General features: G+C 38.9%; 1 protein-coding gene across 1 annotated transcript in view; it reads left to right on the forward strand.

The window, feature by feature from the left end:
• The window catches only part of PREX2 (phosphatidylinositol-3,4,5-trisphosphate dependent Rac exchange factor 2), a 217,378-nt gene that overhangs the window by 128,929 nt on the left and 67,033 nt on the right, over nt 1–21,416 (forward strand). The window contains exons 26-31 of the mRNA XM_036338466.1: nt 4,207–4,386; nt 5,645–5,739; nt 6,507–6,589; nt 7,319–7,409; nt 8,432–8,560; nt 15,767–15,808. Coding sequence (XP_036194359.1) covers nt 4,207–4,386; nt 5,645–5,739; nt 6,507–6,589; nt 7,319–7,409; nt 8,432–8,560; nt 15,767–15,808 — 620 coding nt within the window. The remainder of the gene's footprint in view (nt 1–4,206; nt 4,387–5,644; nt 5,740–6,506; nt 6,590–7,318; nt 7,410–8,431; nt 8,561–15,766; nt 15,809–21,416) is intronic.

Genomic DNA, 21,416 nt, shown 5'->3' on the forward strand with positions numbered 1-21,416 from the left:
AGGACATTTGAAAACAGACTTCATTTTGCAGGTACCAGATGCCCCAGGATTGAGCTGTGAACACTGTAGAACATTCAGCAAACTGGGGGTTACAGATGGGAGTGGTAGGGCTGGCGGTGGAATTATCTTTGAGGTTTCCCAAGCATTTTTCTGGTAAATGTATAAAAGAGGGCACAGCTTCATGAATGTATAAAAGAGGCACAGCTTCATGAAAGTTAGCTTGTGCACCAGGCGCACTATGCCGCTTTATACACTGGCTTATTCGTTGTACAGTCCCTCTGTCATGTGGCTTATGAACCACTGGGATGTATCACAGATACATCAAACTTACATTTGTTTCCAAAACTGAATTCTAGATTTTCTCTTACTCAATCCATTTCAACCCCTCCACCAAGGGCTTCCCTTTGTGAGTAAAGTATTTCCCAACTCTAGTTCATGAAGTCAGAATCTGGGTCTCACCATTGATTCTTCCCTTTTCTTCCTATTCACCTCAGTACTTCATTAAGTTCTGTCAATTGTACTTCAGAATATATCCACCCCATCATCTTAGACTCGGTCATCATTGTCCCCCTCCGTGTGCCCACTGTGGGAGTTTCCAGCTGTGCCTCTCTCTGATACATTCTACATTCACCTGTGCCAGAGGGGTCTGAAAGGTAAAGCATGCTGGCTTCTTGCTTAAAACCATTTGAGGGCATTGCAATGCAATTAAGAAAGCATGGAATGGATCCTTGTGGCCTGCACGGCCCTACATGATCTGCTCCTGTCCCCTCTCTGAGGAAACTCGTCCCCTTAAGCTCCAGGACACCAGCCTCTTTCTGTTCCTGGAACTCGACAAACGGCCCAGATAGCCCTGCTCCTGAGGTTTATCTGGCTGGCCTTCCAGGCACTTAAGTGTCAGACTAATGTCTGCTGTGTAGAGAGGCTCTGCCTCAGTCCCCCTAGAGCAGTGGTTCTCAACCTTCTGGCCCTTCAAATGCAGTTCCTCATGGTGTGACCCAACCATAAAATTATTTTCGTTGCTACTTCATAACTGTCATGTTGCTACTGTTATGAATCGTAATGTAAATATCTGATATGCAGGATGGTCTTAGGTGACCCCTGTGAAAGGGTCGTTTGACCGCCAAAGGGGTCGCGACCCACAGGTTGAGAACCGCTGCCCTAGAGAGTAGATACTCCTGTGTCCCAGTCGCTCATGTCATATCTTCTTAGACACTTACTATTTATACAAGTCTTTTTACCCCCTTCACTGTTATGTTAACTGTAAGCCTCACAACAAGGTGTCTTTCTTACTCACTCTCCATGCCCATCTGAGTCACAGGGTCTCTGCTGCACACTGACCTCCTTCAGAGTCTAGGCAACAGCCCTTGTCAGTTGGGGTGTCTGATTGTCCCACCAGGGAGAGACAATGAGGCCAATCCCACTGGCATAAAGGCTTCTACCTGGAAGGGGCCCATGTCACCTCCAATCACATCAAAAGCAAGTCACCTGGTCATTCCCACCCTCACAGGGGTAGAGGAGGCCACCAGTCATGTGCCCAGGAGAGCTGGGATGTGGTGGACAGCTCTGATGACCACCTTCCTCCCTTCAGTGTGTGTCACTGATATGCAGGGGAGCAGGTGTTCTGCTGAATTTGAAAGTATATGTATACAACAGTGTGTCTCACCCCATCTCTAAAATGAGGATATAATAATAATACCAACTTCATAAGGTGGTTTTAGGGCTTGAATGAATTGATATCTGTTAAGTACTTAACATAATGACTTCAGTAAGAGCTAACTAAATGTTATCTATGATGAAGATGATGGTGATGATGACATTGAAACGTCAATGTTATAGAAAAAAAAAACATAGGTCAATGCACATCCAACATACAAAACTCTTTATTAATCAAGGGCATCAGGAAAAGATTGACCTGGAATGGCAGGCTGCTCAGAATTTTCATTCAGAATGAATGGACTTACAGTAGGTAGCTTCTTCATATTACCCATGAGCAACAGTACAGGAAAATGTGTCTGTATGCACATGTTAAGTTTTATGCCTTATTATTGCTATTAGGAATCTAGACATTTTATCAAAATCATGGTGTTACAAACGGTTTTTCTAACATTTGTTAGCATAACACTTGTTCCTGCAGGGTCACTGTGAGCATAATTGCAGCTGCTTCTGATGAAAAGCAAATATGTGAATACAGTGCCTGTAAGTTGGAAAGAAATGTGTATGCTGAGCCCCATGGCTTCTAATTTAAAAACGCATAGAGCACAGAGGACGCCTTGCAGAATGAGAACTCCTGCAAACTCTTTGGTATTCAGAGCTCATCTGTCTGTGCCGTGTGGCGCTTGTGTCGCCCAATGTTTTAGTCTTTTGGGTGGAGGGAGCGAATACATATCCAATCTGTCTTACAAGACATAAAAGTATCCTTCCAAATAAGAGGACTTTTTTAAAAGAGAATTTGAAGCCTCACAAGGTCTTGAGCAATGCACCTCAGCTTCCTGATCGTTACTGGTGCCTAAACACCATAAACTGCCAAATATTGTTCCAGTGTCACCTCCCAGTGAGACCTTACCTGATACATGGTTTGAAGTTGCAGCTCTGGCTTCCTTGCCGTCTTCATTTTTCTCCCTAATGTCTGTCACCATCTGAGTACTAGACAGTTTACCGTTTATTGTTTTGTTTCCTCCCCGGAGATTGTGAGCTCCAAGAGGGCAGGAGATCTTGTTTGTTTTGTTAACTATGATACGCACAGCCTGCGAACAATGCATAATATAATAAATGTTCTAATTAATTAGTAAAAATCACTGAAATCTTTACTCAGCGCACATTGGGTTTGACATTATGAGATGTACATATAAGAGGTATGAGACATTTCCATGGTCTTGAAATAAAGCAAATATGACATTGCTATGAAAGAAGAGTGTCAGTAAATGTGCATGTTGCCCTCACTGGGTTGCTCAGGTGGTTGTAGTGTCGTCCCATACACCAAAGGTTGCAGGTTCAATTCTCAGTCAGGGCACATACCTAGGTTGTGGGTTCGGTCCCAGTTCAGGGCAACCAGTTGATGTTTCTCTCTTACCAGGATGTTTCTCTCTCTCTCTCTCTCTCTCTCTCTCTCTCTCTCTCTCTCTCTTTCTCTCCTTTTCTCTCTCTCTTTCTAAAATCAATAAACTTATCCTTAGGTGAGGACTGAAAACAAAGATATGTACATTTGCTATTGATAGAACAGAGTGTCATTGCTATTTGATAAATGAGAAGATAATGGTTGGCTGGAGAAGCCAAACATGGGTCCCTTTATTCAGATGTGACTTAATTCAATTTTATAGCATGTTGTTTGATAGTAAAGACCGATTTCATTTTCGCATATTTTTGAGTTAGTTTTAACAGAAACGTTTTACAGCCCAACAGTCAAGGCTAGAGTGGTGGAGTCAGTGCTTGTCAAAGTCCAAGATCAATTTTCACACCAGTTCAGCATCTGAGGTGGCATTTTAGCCTTGAGCCAGTTTGAAAGATCTGTGACATTTCATCCTGACGGATTGCAGATGATGTGGGAGTAGCAACTGCTGGCTTCCTATTCTCCCCTTGTGTGTGGCTCTGTTTAGCATCTTACGATCACAGGGACCAGGACCTTCCTGTGAGTCTGAGCAGTAAGAAAGGATTGACAAATGGAGAAAGCCTGGGAGGTAACTAAGACAGGCCCGGTGGGTAGGTGGCTTTTTCATAGCTGAGGGTAAGCCAGTGAGGATATCTAAGCACCTTTAGTGTTTGTTTTGATATCTGGGTAGCCCTTTAAAGTTTCCCACGTACTTTCATATGGCGGTGCTAGTGGCTAATGTCCAGGAGAGAGGTGGTGCCCAGGATGCACCAGGAATGTGTCGTTCTCTTTTCATTCTCACAGCGATCCTGTGGGTTAGTCATTCATATTATTCCCATCTCATGGATGTCAAAGAGACTGTCGTCATTTTGCTCTGATAACAAAGCTCATAAGTTGGAGAACCAGGATTTGAACACAGCTTTCTAGTCTAAATTGTGTTCCTATTATTTACTCTGAGAGGAAAAGGTAAACTTCGTACGACAGGGTTTTGATGCGGTAGGATATTTACTTCCTGCGAAACACAGATGCACTCTAGACATATTTTGAAAGCCCATCATATCAACCAGTAAGCAGCCAGTTTGAAAGTGTGCACTTATTCTTTTTTTTATATCACAATACAGCCTTCTGTCTTCGATAACATCTTCTCCTAAGTTAGAACGGAAGACATCCGAATGCCTAGTGCCAACAGACAGTGACAATGAGAAGGGGGAAAGAAACAGCAAACGAGTCTGTTTTAATGTGGCTGGAGATGAGCAGGAAGATTCAGGTCATGACACTATCAGCAACAGAGACTCTTACAGGTAATCCGTTAATTCCTCGAACTCATTTATTTCATCAACAAGGTGAAACGTGAATTGGTTATTTTCCAGAAAGGTCTTGTAAAAAATAATTACTATTCGATCAAAATAATAATTATTGATCAGAGATGTTTAGTACATACTAATAGTTATTAAAAACATGTTTTACCGACACATGGGGGAACAGGATGCCCTCACATAATTCCCACCACAACCCTATGTGACTGGTTCTGAGATGAGCTCCATTTTACAGATAGGGAAGCTGAAGTCCACAGAACTTACCTAATTTACCCATGAGACCAGGTGGTCTGGCCCTGAGTTTCTCTCTTAGCCACTCTACTATCTCAGTTTCTATGTGAAAGGGATTTTAACCAATACATAAGAATTAATTATTCCTAGGGATTTAATAATATATCATGCAGATGGACCACTTTTACCATTTCTTTTACTTTTAGCTTCTAAGGATACCAATATGCTCTTTAAAAGGAATCTGTGATTTCCTCTCCAATGGGATATTGTCTAAAAATATTTTCCTGCCTGAAATTCTAGTTACCAATTTATTAAAATTACCCTCAGTCTCCCACTAGGCAAAAATAGAAATTTTTAATGTAAATTTAAAGTTAAATAACTCATTTTTATTTATTGTGAGAGGAAAAAAATATTTAATCTCCTGCACTATTTCAGATATGTGTAGTATATCCATATTCATTCACAATTATTTTAAACCTTCTTTCCTTCAATGTTCACCATTATTGAACATTTTCAAGGTACATGCCTTGTGCTGAGCTCTGAGGTGAGGAGAAGGCAATGACCTCCCTACCTCCTAGGGAAGCTCAGAGTGCCATTGATAAGTTATAATTTAAGGTACCAGTAAGGGTTGAAAGTCAGAGATCTGAAATAGAACTTTGTCTCTATTAACAAATTAACTACAGGAATATACCATCAAAAAGATTATGAAGAATTTTAAGTTTGGTTTGAATCCTTGGTTTATATATTCATTTTTAAAATTTTTATAACCATGCATTTAAAATTTATTTAGGATTATGTTATATAACAAGAAAACTTGAAATATGATTAAACTTAAAATACATTTTTTTGAAAAAAGTTAGATAAACTGTGATAGAGAAGTTTATCTTTCGCATCCTTTTCTGTAAAACATATTAGTAAATGTAACTGCGGCATAGTATGTTTCTCTCAGAAGAAATCACAGGGTAAGTGTGACGAATGCAATCTTAAAGTCAATGTGACTCTTTCCTTTCAGCGACTGCAATAGCAACAGGAACTCCGTCGCCTCCTTCACGAGCATTTGCAGCAGCCAGTGCAGCTCATATTTTCATAGTGATGAAATGGACTCAGGTGCGTTTGCTGAAGGCATGGGTGCTTTTTGATGCTAGTACCATTGGAATTGACCTGTCTGATCCTTATGCATTTTTACCTTTTGTCAGTCATCCTTGGTAACTGCACATGTTGCATTTCAGTGTATGTGCTTGCAAAAGTCCGTTTCTCAATCCTGATATAAGTAGTGAATTAAAAAGAGATGAAGTAAACAAACTAAATTTTTTAAATGACCTTAGTATATGTTTTATGATCTTTCTATGGTACTATGAAAAATGATAGGTATACAGGAAACAAGTTTTACTAAAACATTAGGCATTGTTGATTGGGTATGGAGGTGGGAAGGGCTCTTAAACCAAGGGCTTTAGGACAGTAGATGTACCTGAAATGGTCTTAATGTAGGTGATGGGATTAATAAATAAATACCTGATATAAATACCTCATAAATTTCTTGTTATGTGTGTGTTACAAACAAGACTTTGCAGCCAATTAGGATAAATCTTAATTTCAAAATCTGAAGTTTATTTCAACTACTTAATCATTAGAAAAATGTACCATTTGAAAGAATTAACATAGTGCAGTGTTCTTTCTGTGTGGCCACTTTCAGTCCACTTTGCTAGGATCAGTAATCTGATACCTCCATAGCTATTAAATCTGTTGGAATTCATTTTCTGATCATGAAAACTAATGTCTTGAATAGGAGCTTGTGTTTCAACATTTTTATTTTATTTATATTAAAATACTTTGGAATGTTAAACATAGGATTCATTATTATTTTTTATATCTAGGTGATGAACTTCCACTAAGTGTTCGAATTTCTCATGAAAAACAGGATAAGATACATAGTTGTCTGGAGCATCTTTTCAGCCAGGTATGACTGGGACACCTGTGGGTATTTCTCTCTGTGGACTAAACTAGCGGGACTCTCTTTTTCAGATGTCCTGAAAAGAGCTCGGGATTAGAATAGAAAGGCCTCAATCTGTCCCTCCTCCCCACTTTAACTCAATTCCCACAATTTGAAAATGGGAATAAATATTCATTTCTTCAGCCAACTAACCCAAAGGATTATTGTAATGTCAAGTATTTTACAGTCTTGAGGAAATCATAAAGAGGTATACACACAGGAGTTATTCTTTTATTGTTTATTTTTTTATGGGTTTTCAGAATCCTTTATGACATTTCTTATTTAATTTTATTCTTAATTTCAAAAAGCACAAAGATTGTCACAGGGCTCATATTGGTGTTGTATAGTCTTTAAAAACTTATATTCATAACTACAATTTATAGTGTAGAACCTTTTATTACTTTGAAAAGGATTTTGATGACTTTTAGTTTTCTTTAATAATTTTAGGACCTATACTTCTTTTGTGAAGTGAATTTATATTTTGTATTACTATATGGTAGGATAGTAAGAAATGTTATTACAAATGTTCTCAGGTGAGTTTATTCCAATATTTTATTTAAAGGTAGATTTCATAAGAATCATGGGATTTCAACCAGTAATTATTGCTTTAAAAATATGTTGCAAGATTTACTCTTGGAAATATATGTGATGTGTTATGAGATTATGTAACTCTCAGAATCTCTACTATTGTCATAGGTGGATTCAATTACCAATCTCCTAAAAGGGCAAGCTGTGGTCAGAGCCTTTGAGCAAACCAAGTACCTAACCCCAGGTCGAGGATTGCAGGGTAAGGTTTATGAAATAACTGTTAGAAGCAATGGGAGACAAAGTGGGAGACAGTATAGTTATAAAGCAAAAGCATCTACATATATAAACGCCTAAGCAACCATGTGATCATTGGACCGTTTGCACGGTAGCTATGACATGCACTGACCACCCAGAGGCAGATGCTGAATGCACAAGCATGCAAACATGGAACAGACTGATAAATCTCAGAGGGAATGGGGAAGAAAGGAGGGTGGGAAGAGCTTAACCAAAGATCTTATATGCATACTGGAGGCCCAATGCATGGATTTGTACACCAGTGGGGTCCCTTGGCCTGGCCTGCGGGAACCGGGGGGGGACCAGGCCGAAACCAGCAGTCCGATATCCCCCGAGGGGTCCCAGATTGCGAGAGGGCACAGGCCAGGATGAGGGATCCCACCAGTGCCTGAATCCATGCACCGGGCCTCTAGTAGCACTATAAGAAAAGTTCCATTTGCTCATGCTTCATAATTCATTTACTATTGCTTCTGTTTTGATAGTTTTTGAATCTAAGTAAAAAATCAGTATAGGATATTTTAGATTTCTTTGAAAGTTAAAATGTTTAATGCCTATGGGGGCCAGACTGAATATATATGAGTTAATTGAAGCAATATAGGTGTTGAGTTGCTTTGGCCTGAACCAAGCATAATGGCTACTCGTTCATATCCCAGTGGTGGGGGAGGAGGGTTGAGAATGTGGGTGGGCAAACAGAATAGGCTAACAGAAGAAGATCTAGAGCTTCCACTTTCCGACATCTAGTTTAAGATGTTTAAAGTATAGTTTTTCATCTAAATTTGCTCCTTTGTTTAAACATTTGTAAGAAAATAATATTAAGGTTTGGCATTCTGGATTTGACACATTTTCTCCTGTGATATGGCTAAAGAAATTACCAACATGATAATAATTTAGGACAACGGCAAGGAAAACAAGATTCTGAAGCTGATAGTGTTGTTAACTGTTTGGTAAATGGTTGAGAGTTAAGAGAGACTTTTTGTGTTTATTTAGAATTTCAGCAGGAAATGGAACCAAAGCTGAGTTGTCCAAAACGGTTAAGGCTTCACATCAAGCAAGATCCTTGGAATCTTCCCAGCAGTGTCCGGAGTCTTGCTCAGAACATCAGAAAATTTGTTGAAGGTCAGTTTGAAAAACAAAGAAGACCTCATTATATTAGTAGTAATCATTTAAAAACCCATTAAACCCAAAAGTTCAGTAATAGTCTGATCACTTTTTCAGTGTTTCCTGTTAAGAGTGAAATAAAAGGACTGTAAAGTATGATGGAGGAAGAGAGAAAGGAGGAATAAAATTGCAGAACCTTATGTTCCAAGGATCTAAAGGATCTACATGATGGAGAATATTTTCAGTGAATAACATAAGAGCTTATATTTATGAAGACAGATGGAACATGGAGCTTCATAGTTTATATGAGACAACAGAAAATGTTTTTAAAGAATTCACAAAAGACATGAAGCTAAATGTTATGGAGAGTCTGAAAAATCAATTGGGCAACTGTGTGAGGATCAAGATAATGACATAGGTTGCATCATTCATTTTAAGTTTCTTTTTCAGAATTGTTTGTCTGAGTTGATGGTGTTATTATCTACCATGACATTGTTTCCTGAACACCGTATAATTGGTACAACCTATAATTGGAGATAGAACTTCAAGACACCTCCAAAATCTGATTGCATGTTTAGATTCAGAGTTACTCAGTAGAACATTCTGAGAGTTTCCAACATGGTTATGGTGAAAATGTTGAAAAGGGAAATTCGTTTAATTTTTTTAAATATCTAATTCATGATTTTATTTCCAATATTCAGGCAGTGGTTGACAGTATCTGGAGAGACACTTTGGTTGTCCCAACTGTGGGTATACCACTGGCATCTAGTGGGTGGAGCCCAGGGATTCTACTAACAGTCTACAATGTTCAGGACAGTCCCTTACAACAAAAAATGGTTTGGCCCAAAATGTTAATAGTGCTAAGACCAGGAAACTTGCACAATGGATAAGTATTATGCCTGGGTTTAAATTTTTATTACACAATGATTTGAATGTCAGTTCGATATGGTAAATAGTATTCAGCAAAATCACTGCATTACCCCAGTCATTACCATTATTGCAGGGTACATTAGAGAAGTTATTTAATTGATTTCAGAGAAGGGAGAGGGAGAGAGAGATAGAAACATCAATGAGGAGAGAGAATCATTGATCAGTTGCCTCCTGCACACCACACACTGGGGATCGAGCACGCAACCTGGGCATGTGCCCTGACCAGGAATTGAAATATGAACTGTTTTATAGGTGAACGCTCAACCACTGAGCCACATCAGTTGGGCTGGATTTTTTTTTTACTATATTTTTTATTGATTAAGATATTACATATGTGTCCTTGTCCCCACGTTACCCTCTACCCCCCCCCCCATGCCCTCACCCCCCCGTTGTCCGTGTCCATTGGTTAGGCCTATATGCTTGCATGTAAGTCCTTTGGTTGACCTTTCCCCCTTACCCCCACCCTCCCCTACCTTCCCTCCAAGGCCCGACAGTCCAATCAATGCCTCTCCGTCTCTGGATCAGTCCTTGTTCATCAGTTTATGTTGTTCATTATATTCCACAAATGAGTGAGATCATGTGGTATTTATCCGCTCTCCAGTTCCATCCATGCTGTGACAAATGGTAAGAGTTCCTTTTTCTTCTTCCTCTTCTTAAAGAATACCTTTCAGCATTTCATATAATGCTGGTTTGGTGGTGATGAACTCCTTTAGCTTTTTCTTATCCGTGAAGCTCTTTATCTGACCTTCTATTCTGAATGATAGCTTTGCTGGATAAAGTAATCTTGGTTGCAGGTTCTTGCTATTCATCACTTTGAATATTTCTTGCCAGTCTCTTCTGGCCTGCATGGTTTCTGTTGAGAAATCAGCTGACAGTCGTATGGGTACTCCCTTGTAGGTAACTGACTGTCTTTCTCTTGCTGCTTTTAAGATTCTCTCTTTGTCTTTTGCTCTTGGCATTTTAATTATGATGTGTCTTGGTGTGGTCCTGTTTGGATTCCTTTTGTTTGGGGTTCTCTGCGCTTCCTGGACTTGTAAGTCTATTTCTTTCACCAGGTAGGGGAAGTTTTCTGTCATTATTTCTTCAAATAGGTTTTCAATATCTTGCCCTCTCTCTTCTTCTGGTACCCCTATAATTCTGATGTTGGTACGCTTGAAGTTGTCCCAGAGGCTCCTTACACTATCTTCATATTTTTGGAATCTCTTTTCTTTTTTCTTTTTCGGTTGGGTATTTTTTGTTTCTTTGTATTTCAAATCTTTGACTTGATTCTTTGGATCCTCTTGTCTGCTGTTGGATCTCTGTAAATTATTCTTTATTTCAGTCAGTGTATGCTTAATTTCTAGTTGGTCCTTTTTCATGTCCTCCAGGGTCTCACTATACTTATTGAGGGACTCACTAAATTTATTGGCGGTTTCCATAAAATTCTTGAAAAACCTTATAAACGTGGCCTTGAACTCTATATCCAGTCGTTTGCTTTCCTCCATTTCTGCCATTTGTGACCTGTTTCTTTGTCTCCGCATTTTGGCTGCTTCCCTGTGTTGATAGAGTGGCTTTGTGTGCTAGGTGTCCTGTAGGGCCCAGTGTTTCAGCCTCCCCAGTTACCTGAGGTGGACACTCTTGGTGCACCCCCTTGTGGGCTTTGTGCACAGTCTTGTTGTAGTTATGCCTTGGTTGTTGTAGGATCACTGGGAGGAATTGACCTCCAGGGCAATTGGCAGCGAGAATCAGCTGTGTCTGCAGTGGGAGAACTTCTGTGCTGGAGACACCCTTCTGGGGCAAGACTTGCTTCAGTGGGGTTTTGGTGCTCACTGAGTCTGCACCCTGAGTGTGTCCCTTATGGATCTGAGGAGTTGTGATCTGGATGGTCCCCCTCTGACCACTGGGTACAGTGGCTCTTGGATCTAAGGAGGTGCTAATTTAGCCTCTGCCTGAGGTTACACAGCAGGAGCTACGAAGAGAACTGCAGATTCCCCTTCCGTTTTTGGAGTTTGGAGGTGCCCTGATGAGGCTCAGCTGTGAAGCAATGCAAGCTGCTGTGGGGCCTTGGGCCTTCTCTTGGAAGTTCTGGGTCTGTCTGGCCTGGCTGCAGTTAGGTAATTATCAGGTTGCAAAGGGCCGGGGCATTCATATGCAAAAGCCTCTGCCACAGCCTGGCTGGGGCGGGGTCTCAAGGAATCAAAGGGCGGAGCAAGCAGCTATGGCAGATCCTTAGCCCTGCCTTAAGGAGTCGCGCGTCTGTGTCCCGGTAACGGCTGCAAGCACCTCTGAGGGAAAGCCGCCTTCAAGTTCGCCCGCTGCCACAGTCCAGTTTCTCCCCTTATGAGTCCTGGGTCTCCAGAGACTTCCCGGAACCAGAGTTCAGAGCAGTCGGGAGCTTGTGACTCCCTCCGGATTCAAAAAGACAGCCGCGTCCTCAGGTGCCAGCCCCTTTCCACGCGCGCGAGCCCCCGTACCTCTGCACTTTACTTCCGCAGCTCCTGTGGCTCTCAGTGTGCTTTTCTTTCCTTCTAGTTGTAGAATTTACACTCAGCCAGCCTTCCTGTACTTCTGGATGATGTCCGTTTTGTGTTTCTAGAAGATTTTTCAATTGTTGTGGGAGGCAGCAATTTCCCGGTGTTTATCTATGCCGCCATCTTAGTTTCTCCCTGGATTTTTTTTTTTATGCTATTAAAAAACAAAATTCAACTGAGGAAATTTGAAGATCTAATTGCCTTTATTAAGTGATTTCTGAATCAGACAGCATCCTATCTAGTAACTGCAAGGGTGCTCCAAGGGGATGTACAAGATGGAAGGTTTTTATAGGAAGATGGGTGGGGCAAGGCAGCTATTAACAAAAGAAGATAAAGGATTATATTTACACCAGGACATCTTCTTAAGGGAGCTGCAAGGGTTTTTATCTTGCCAGTTGCCTCTTCTTTTTATGGGGGATGGAAAGGGCCCACTCAACAGATTACCTTAGTGGTGCTTGATCAGAAAATTCCAGACTGTTGATTAAGGTTATATTTCCAAGAAGGTTGAAACAGCAATTATGTCAGGCATCAAATATAGGTTTGGTATCATGGGTTTTAGCATAAGTGATGCCATTTTGAGTCTGGTTTTCTCTTTTACAATGCTTTCCTGATAAATGATAGCTCCTAAACTCAACAGAATCCGAGCCATCACTTAACCCCTTTGGGGGCTCAGTTTCATCATTTTGGGGGCCTCTTCATAAATGACAGAGATGGTTTAAATGTTCTGTGATTACTAAGTCTGCCTAGAAATAAACTCAATATAACAGCTTAGGTATTATTTAGAGACCAGTAGAGGAGTTTGTACAGATATGAAAAACTCCAAATGAATCACAGCATTTCTGTTGAGTGATGAAATATTTTGCTCTTGACAGCTAGATTTCTTGGGTATATTTTTATTTTATAGATAAATATATATATTGGCTACTTGTTACACATTATAACACTCCCCCAAAATAATGATTAGCAAGAGGGTGATATTTTTAAAAGGTGTTAGGCTTAAGAAATCTAGGCATATACTTTACTAAGTAAAAGGTGTATTTTTACTCAATAGATGCCAGTATCATAACACTCCTAAAAGTTATGTCATGAATCTAAATGCAGTTGTTCTCATCATCCTTGAGTTTTTTAAACCTTATATTGCTTTTAGAGTAAATGAAATATTGATATGGACAGAGAAATCCTTTTTTATTGTTTGCTTTTTGAAGAGCTTTATCTTTAAAATATAAACCTCTTCTACAGAATAAAATGCTTACTTTTTTAAAAGGTCTTCATTTGAAGGATGATACATTTTCATCTTAAGTCCTGCTTTTATATCTTTAGTACCTCATATCACAATAAACAGCAGTAGGAATGGCAGCTATCTGCATTGATTGATTGACTTATTAATTGATTGATTGATAGATATTGAATACGTGCCGCTGTTGATCATAGGAGCCTAGGAACTGGTTGAACGTGGCTGGATGTACAGTCAGTGGTGTGGGGAGGGCTTTTTCCAGAATTTCAGTTGCATCCCTAGTTGTAAGTTTCAATGAGATGCACTTACTTTGGATAAGGGCTATGATTGTCACCATATTAAGTGAGACTCTGAAAAACTATTAATCACTAGTTCAGCTCAATGGACTATTCAAAGGAGAAGTCGAGTTGCCATTTCCTGTAACGTGTGTGGTGTCTAATCCTGTTGTAAGGATAGAAGCACAGTCCTGAGATCCTTATCATCAGCTGCTTGTTCTGTGGAGGCACACTGATGTAACATCACCAGTTTAGCATGAATTTATCTAACGCAACTAGAAGTAATTTCCATTTTCTTCTTGAACTGTCTGTACATAGGGAAAGTTAGGTCTCACCTGCAAGTTAACATAAGGCCAACTTGCCAGAATTTCATTGTTGATATACATGGCTGGGATTGACCCCATTCTGATATTCCTGTAGGGGAGGAAATAAATATCTTTTGTCTTCTATCCTCCTGTGAATTATGCTGAAAAAAGGAAAATTAATAAGAGGAGAGCATACAAATCTATTTAATATGAATTTTACATGAGACAAGAGCCTTCATAAGGAATGAGGACCCAGAGAAATAGTTAAACCTAAGAGTTTTTATACTAGGTTTGATGAAGAGTGGAAAGTTGTGGGACAATGTGATAAAACAGAGGGTATATGCTAAGGACAGTGATCTGGGAGAAACTTAGCAGGGTCTGTTCCTCTCAGCATCTTTGGACATAGGATGCTTTGTTCCTCCAGGTGTAGGGAGGAGAATTCTCATATGAGGGTCTTATGACCTGTGTTAGGGGAGAAGAGGGGGATCAGAGAGTCCTTCCTGCACCTGCTGTTTCTCAAATTCACTCAGCTTAAAATATTTAACATGCCAAAGTGCCTTATGCTAGGGTAGCATGTTCTGAACCATTCTTCCTCATATTCTGGGAGTGTGGCCTATTCAGACAGCATGGAAGCTCCATGCCTTTCTCCCATACTTTGCCCTTGCCTCTCTTCCATCTGTTGTTCCTGAGTTATATCCTTTTGTAATGAACTCAGCAAGTGGTGACTCAAAGTTTTTTAGTAATTTTTTAAAGACCACACAGCTAGTATATGACACAGGGGTCTTCTGTTTTTGCAGTCTCACTTGTAAAATTTAATGCCCTCTTATGTATCTCCTGAATTTCTTGTAGATTAATTTTGTTGCTCTCACTATTGTGAACCTATCCAGAATAGTATGCAATCTAACCTTTGTCATTTCCCATAATCTTGGGAAAAAACTCTGTAGGTTTTTATGGCAAATAAACTATTTGCCAATTGGAAATAAGTGGACACATAACTCATTGGACACAGAGCAATGAGAATGAAGTTCATACACATTATTTATGAAATACTTGTGATTGACCATGTTCGGAGATGGGGTGGGAAGATGACTATTTTGGAAACATTTAGTATTTTTCTGTCCTTTAGGGCAGTATCTTGAATTATAGATGGGAAGGAAGACTATATATATTCTATAGGATCTATAAATATAATCTATGTAATTATATATAAACTATAATTATAATCTATAATGCATAATATAATATACTAGAGGCCCGGTGCATGAAATTCTTCACTCAGGGGGGTGTCCCTCACCCTGAGCTCTCAGGGGATGTCCAACTGACAGCTTAGGCCCAGGGGGAGCAGGCCTAAGCCATCAGTCGGATATCCTTAGCAATGCCACAGATGCAGGAGAGGCTCCTGCCACTAATGCTGCACTTGCCAGCTGTGAGCCCAGCTTCTGGCTGAAAAGCGCTCCCCCTGTGTGAGTGCACTGACCACCAGGGGGCATCTCCTGCATTGAGCGTGTGCCCCCTGGTGGTCAGTGCTCATCATAGTGACTGGTCGGTCTGCCGTTCAGTTGATTTTATTATTAGCCTTTTATTATATAGGATAATTGTATATATTATATATGATTTTTAAAAGTTTAAATAACTAAGAAAAATACCATTTGATAGTTTATTGATTGAGACTATGTCAACTGTAGGAGTTTAGAGAATACCATGTAAGCTATGGCAACAAAGGAGGACCTACATAGGTAGCAGGATTTGAATGCTGTTTCATCGACTCACATAATTCAGATCTAGGAGGCATTTTAGGGTCTTGAGCAATGGATAGAATTTATATAAACAGGTAGGAATGAATAGCATTTCAAGTGATTTTTATTATCTTATGTAATGAGATTGTGCTAATTTTTATTATGGTATAGTTAAAATGTGGCAGAAAAAAATTGAACAATTAACTGATATGTTGTTGTGTTTTTCCTCTGCAGAAGTCAAGTGTAGAATACTTCTGGCACTTCTTGAGTATTCAGGTAATATTTTTCATTATTTTTACTTTTTGAAATCATGCCCTTAGAAGTGTCATGATATCAAAGCAATGCCTTCAGCAAAATAGATGGAAATATGATCCCTACCTTCTCTAAAGTCTTGCAAAGATAGAAAAAAAGTTGTTTTAAGAAAAACACAAAAATGTATATTCATCTTCAATTACAAATAGAAACATGCGACCACATATAAACATTTATATGAATGTAATTTAGGTTCCTGGCAGGGCAGCTCAGTTGGTTAGAGCATCATCCTCATATGCCAAGGTTGTGGGTTCCATCTCCGGTCAGGGCACATACAATAAGCAGCCAATGAATGCATAAATAAGTGGAACAAATCAATGTTTCTCTCTCTCTCTCTCTCTCTCTCACCTGAAAAGGGTAGACTGTGTCTGCTAAATATTCTTAACTCACTTTTATTCCTGTCTCTCTCTCTGACCTTTTCTTTTTGTTTCCTTATTTATTTTGCTTTATCTTTCTAAAATCAATTAAAAATATTTTAATTAAAAAGAGAAAGGAAGCAGGTTTGGTAAAGTTAATTGTGCAAATTGGATATATTGAGAAACTGTGTCTAACTTCTGTATCTGAGCAGGGATAGAGGTGGGCTCAAATTCACAGGGTCGGGAAATGGACTGTGCTTTTGATGGAGAGTCTCAATCTCAAAATCATATTGCAAAGGCATGGTACAGACAGGGGAGGAATTCGTGACCACTTATACAAATCTGCCAGTTAGAAAATTTAAAGTATAAATAAATGAATGGAGGAGCCAAGTTAACCAAGAGGGATTTTTTGTTTGTTGGTTGTTTAAACAAGTTTTTGCTCTGCTTTTTGACTGAATAATAATATAATACATTTCTTACATTTTTTAAGCTTTACTAATAACCACACAGTTGATGGACCTCATGTTTATGTATTTCATTAGGTCCTCACAACCACTCTGTGAGAATGTACTAGTAATTATTTTTCCAAGTTTTAAAAGTGAAGAAATTAATAATCAGGCAGATTAAAAATAATTAAAAATTAAGAATCAGTAAGGTTAATAATAATTTGTAAATGATGCTCATTCAACACATATTTTTGAGCAACTAGAATATGTTTCATTGAGTATATGAATTAATAAATAGGAAGTGGCAGATTTGAAATTCAAACTTATGCTAATTTCAGAAGTGGTCCTGGAATGTATTACTTTATTCATTAATATTCCAATGGCTGTTCTTGTAGATTCTTATTTTGATTTCATTTTTATTTTTTTTATTCTTGTCATAATTCTACCTTTTCCCACTTTATTCACTCACTCTTTGTTCCCTCATATATAAATAGCCTGGCACCAAAACAGTAACCAATTACACCATATGGTTGGCTGTGAAATTACACTCTTCACTTGAAAAGGGTAGACTGTGTCTGCTAAATATTCTTAGCTCACTTTTATTCCTGTCTTTCTCTGATCTCTTCTTTTTGTTTCCCTGTTTATTTTGCTTTCTTTCCCTTCCATCTCAGAAAAATCGCTGGGATTGCTTTTGTGTCTAGAAACCATCTCATTCTTTTTAGACCAGCTAGCTAACTGTGGAACTTGGCCTTTTAAAACAGTGAGATAAATGAAGTGTTAATATTGTAAAGCATGTTTGTAAAAATGAGTTGAAGTAGGTGCTTAAAAACAGAAATGAAACAGAAGCATTTGATAAGTTTCAAAAAATCCATTTTTTAGTCCATTTCTACTACAAGAGAATACTTACTCTGCAAAAGCAATAAACAAGCTGTCACCAAAAAAACACACTCTCTGCTTTTCTTTGTTTGCTGGAAGCTGGAAGCAGCAATTGTGATTCTTGCTGTAATTCTTATTGATAAAAATGAGGAATGAGAATAGCTTTAGAAAGGATGGACACTGTGAATTTTAAACAGCTGTATAATTACTAAAAAACAAACAAACCCTAAACCTATGTGTTTTTGCTTGGAGTTAGCATCTTTTGTTTTCTTTATCATGTTGTCCTCTCTCCAGCAATAAAACTGGGCTCCCACTCAGTGCCAGGACCCTGCTAGATGCTAGAGAAAGAAATCACCATAATAATACTGTCCAGTTGCACTTTACTAAATGCTCTAAATTTTTTTAATATGTTTTTATTTTATTTAAGAGAGGAAGGGAGAAGGAGAGATAGAAACACTGATGATGAGAAAGAATTATCAATTGGCTGCCTCCTGCACACCGCCCCCTGCCCCCCCCACCCCAATCCCCCCCTTCCTCACTGGGGATCAAGCCCGCAATCTGGGCATGTGCCCTGACCAGGAATTGAACTGTGACCTCCTGGTTCATGGGTTGACGCTCAACCACTGAGCCACACCGGCTGACAATGCTCTAAATGTTTTTATCTCATTTATCTTTATGGTGATCTGAGAAATAGGTATATCCCATTTTACACATTGAAATCTAGTACTTAGGATTATATGGTTTAAAATTGGTGGAATGGGTAGACAAAAGCCGATCATACGCCTCTAATATGCCTCTAAAGTCCAGGAGCATAATTCACACATTATAGGTTATATGCCACTTCCTATGGCCTGTGCTGAAGGTCCCTGAGGTTCACAAACAAGTAAGCAGACTTACAACCAGAGGTTATTAGCCACCTAGTACAGGCATGCGCCAGGCCTGGTGGCAGGTAGAAGTGTGCAATACTTCCTGAAGGAGAAGGGGAATGTCACCAGGGGAGATAATACTTCAATAGTTCAGAGTTTCAGTAGTTCAATGAGTTGACTCTTAACTGATGATTTAAAGTTTGCTGGTGGAGAGGAGGGAAGGGCCTGCAGCCAGCGAGTCGGTGGACAAAGGTGTGGCTATAGGGGCCTTTCATGTCTGAGGAGCGCTCAGCAGTACTGTGTGGCTCGGAGAGGTCTGTACAGCCCAGTTCTGGCTGCTTTCAGATACATTGTTTTATTATATTCTCACAACAATTGTGTGAAGATAGTTGCTGGTTGTCTGGGATGGATGGAGGGAGGTGATGTGTGGAGAAGTTATCAACGTAAGTTGGGTCTAGATAGACTCTTCTGCTACTCAGTTTTCTACTTTGGTTACTCCTATCAAAATCACTTGAAAAGCTTTTAATATATGATGTGCATTGTGAAGTCTAGGCAACCTAGTCACTTACTCTCTGTTGAAAAAAGGAAGGGGGCAATTGAAAGCCACCTCATGAAGTAATAAGCATTTATTAAGTGTTTTTCACTTGAAAATCTGTTGGTGTAAGATTTCAGTGGCAGTGTGGTCCAAAGGCATCTTGCTTATCTACTCTCCAATCTGCAGGGAGCATAGCCATGGCCAAGGCCTCGACTTGGGCTTCTTTACACCCCCAGTCATTGGTGCAAAAATGTTTACTTCTTGTGGGGCATTCAGTTAAAGCTCGAATTAATGAACGAATTCAACTTTCGTGTGGTTAGTTCTGATTTTGATAATGAAGCTGAATGAAAAATTTAATTTGGCTTAAAATGAATACAGAATTTAGCAAAGACTAGAACAGACATCTAAGTATTTGTTTTAGGATAAAAGAAGAAGAAATTTGAGAATTTCTTCTTAAAAGCAATTTGGAGATCATTATTTCTGCTCACCGTGGAGCCAGATCCTTCTTTCTACAGACCTTAGCCCTCTGCTCTTGATATAAACAATTTCTTTCCACTTAGATTTTTATTAAGAAATTATTCTCAGATTATAGGTGGGAGTATTCTTGCCAAAGCTACTGGAGTATATTTTAAAATTGCCCAGATTTTCTGACAAAGGAAAAACAAAGCAATAACGTATAAGGAAGGTTAAGAGCAATTTTTGCTTAGTCTCAGTCTTGAACGTCAATCTTCTAGCCGCACTTCTGAGCTAAAAGCTTTCTGAAGCTCCCTTTTAAGTAAAACTAAATCCAGAGATTTCAAGAAGCCAGGGAATGAGTGCAGACATTTTCATTTCACTGAATTCATTTGTCTCTTAGTTGCTCCACTGGCTTATTATATTCATTCATTAATTCAGTAAACATTTATTGAATGTTTACATTGTGTGAGAAATTATACACAACAGCAAAATAAGTAGTTTTGCTTTTTTTTAAAGTTGAGATTTGAACAGAGTTTTTCTTAAGTTTAGCCCTTTTATAGTTACTTATATAAAATGCTCTTTTCCATCTATTAGAACGGGGCATATGGTATAGAACCACATAAGGAAAATGTCTAACACATGTTGTTGGTTAAATTAGTAAGTCAGACCATATGGAATTGCTGTAGTCAACTATTTTAACCTGCTGAAATAGCAAGTTCTTATAGTTTAACCTAATAAATGAATATTTTGTTATAAAATTAAATATTTTAAATATTTATTTTTCTAATAAAATTTCCAAGAGTAGCCTTTACTAACTGTGAAACTGAATAACGCAGCAATTATATTATGTGTACACATGCCTTTCATGGTTATTAAAAACAGGTGTTTTGTATTCTTGGTAAACATCTTAAAAATTATGCTTTTTATGAATAAAGCTAGAACTCAACACCGAATAAAGGCAGCATTTATACTACATTACACACTAATATTGACAATACCTCTTCATTTCAGAAGATTCTGAGTCCTCAAAATATTCAATAGATTTTTGGAAATATGACTATTTTTACCTTTGTTGTTCTTCTACTGGAAGTGATTTTTCAATGTACATAATATATGGCTTGGTGTTCATAGTAATTATGTAATTTGTATATATCCAACCACCCCTGGAAGTGAACCCTCTGTGAGCCGGCACTCAGGCACAGCTTCTTTCCATTGGCAGTTCACATGGCAAATATACCTGCAAAGTGGTTCAGTGAAAATGCCAGTCAATTGCAGAATAAGAATCCTAGTAAAAATCAATTTGTGCTAAAACTGTAAATACATTACTTATTTCAAAGAAATATGGGAGTTTATGAACTGGACATATTGATAACTTATGAAGTTGAATAGTAAATTCAGGACATACAGGTTTGCTTATTGTTACAAACAATTGGACAACGATACTTTGTTTCCCATGAGCATGTCACATAAATATTTCAATAGGTTTAGTAGACAATTTTTAAAAACTTAGTATTAATGATATTGTATTTTTTAAAAATATATTTTTACTAGAGGCCTAGTTCATGAAATTCATGCACTGGTAGATTCCCTAGCGGCTGCTGGCTGCCAGCTGGCTACTCCCTCCCTTTCCCCCGGCTGGCCCTGCCCCGGGTCAAACGCCCTGACAACCTCCTGGTGGAGGGGACAATTTGCATACTATGCTTTTATTATATAGGATTGATTTCAGAGAGGAAGGGAGAGGGAGAGAGAGGTAGAAAGATCAATGATGAAAGAGAATCCCCACTGGGGACTGAGCCTTCAACCTGGGCATGTGCCCTGACCGAGAATTGAACCGTGATCTCCTGGTTCAACTACTGAGCCATGCCGGCCAGGCATGATATTGTGTTTTGTTTGCCAGCACAAACTGAAAAAATGGACTCTGAGTTTCCTTTAGGGACATTCCACGTAACAAACACAAATTGTGGACCATCAGAAAAAATAAAAAAAAGTAAATAAATAACGACTTAGTTTTTTTTCCCCCCCTTAGGTTTTATAAAG

This window comes from Myotis myotis, unplaced genomic scaffold (assembly GCF_014108235.1).
Source record: "Myotis myotis isolate mMyoMyo1 unplaced genomic scaffold, mMyoMyo1.p scaffold_m19_p_16, whole genome shotgun sequence".
Taxonomy (NCBI): Eukaryota; Metazoa; Chordata; class Mammalia; order Chiroptera; family Vespertilionidae; genus Myotis; species Myotis myotis.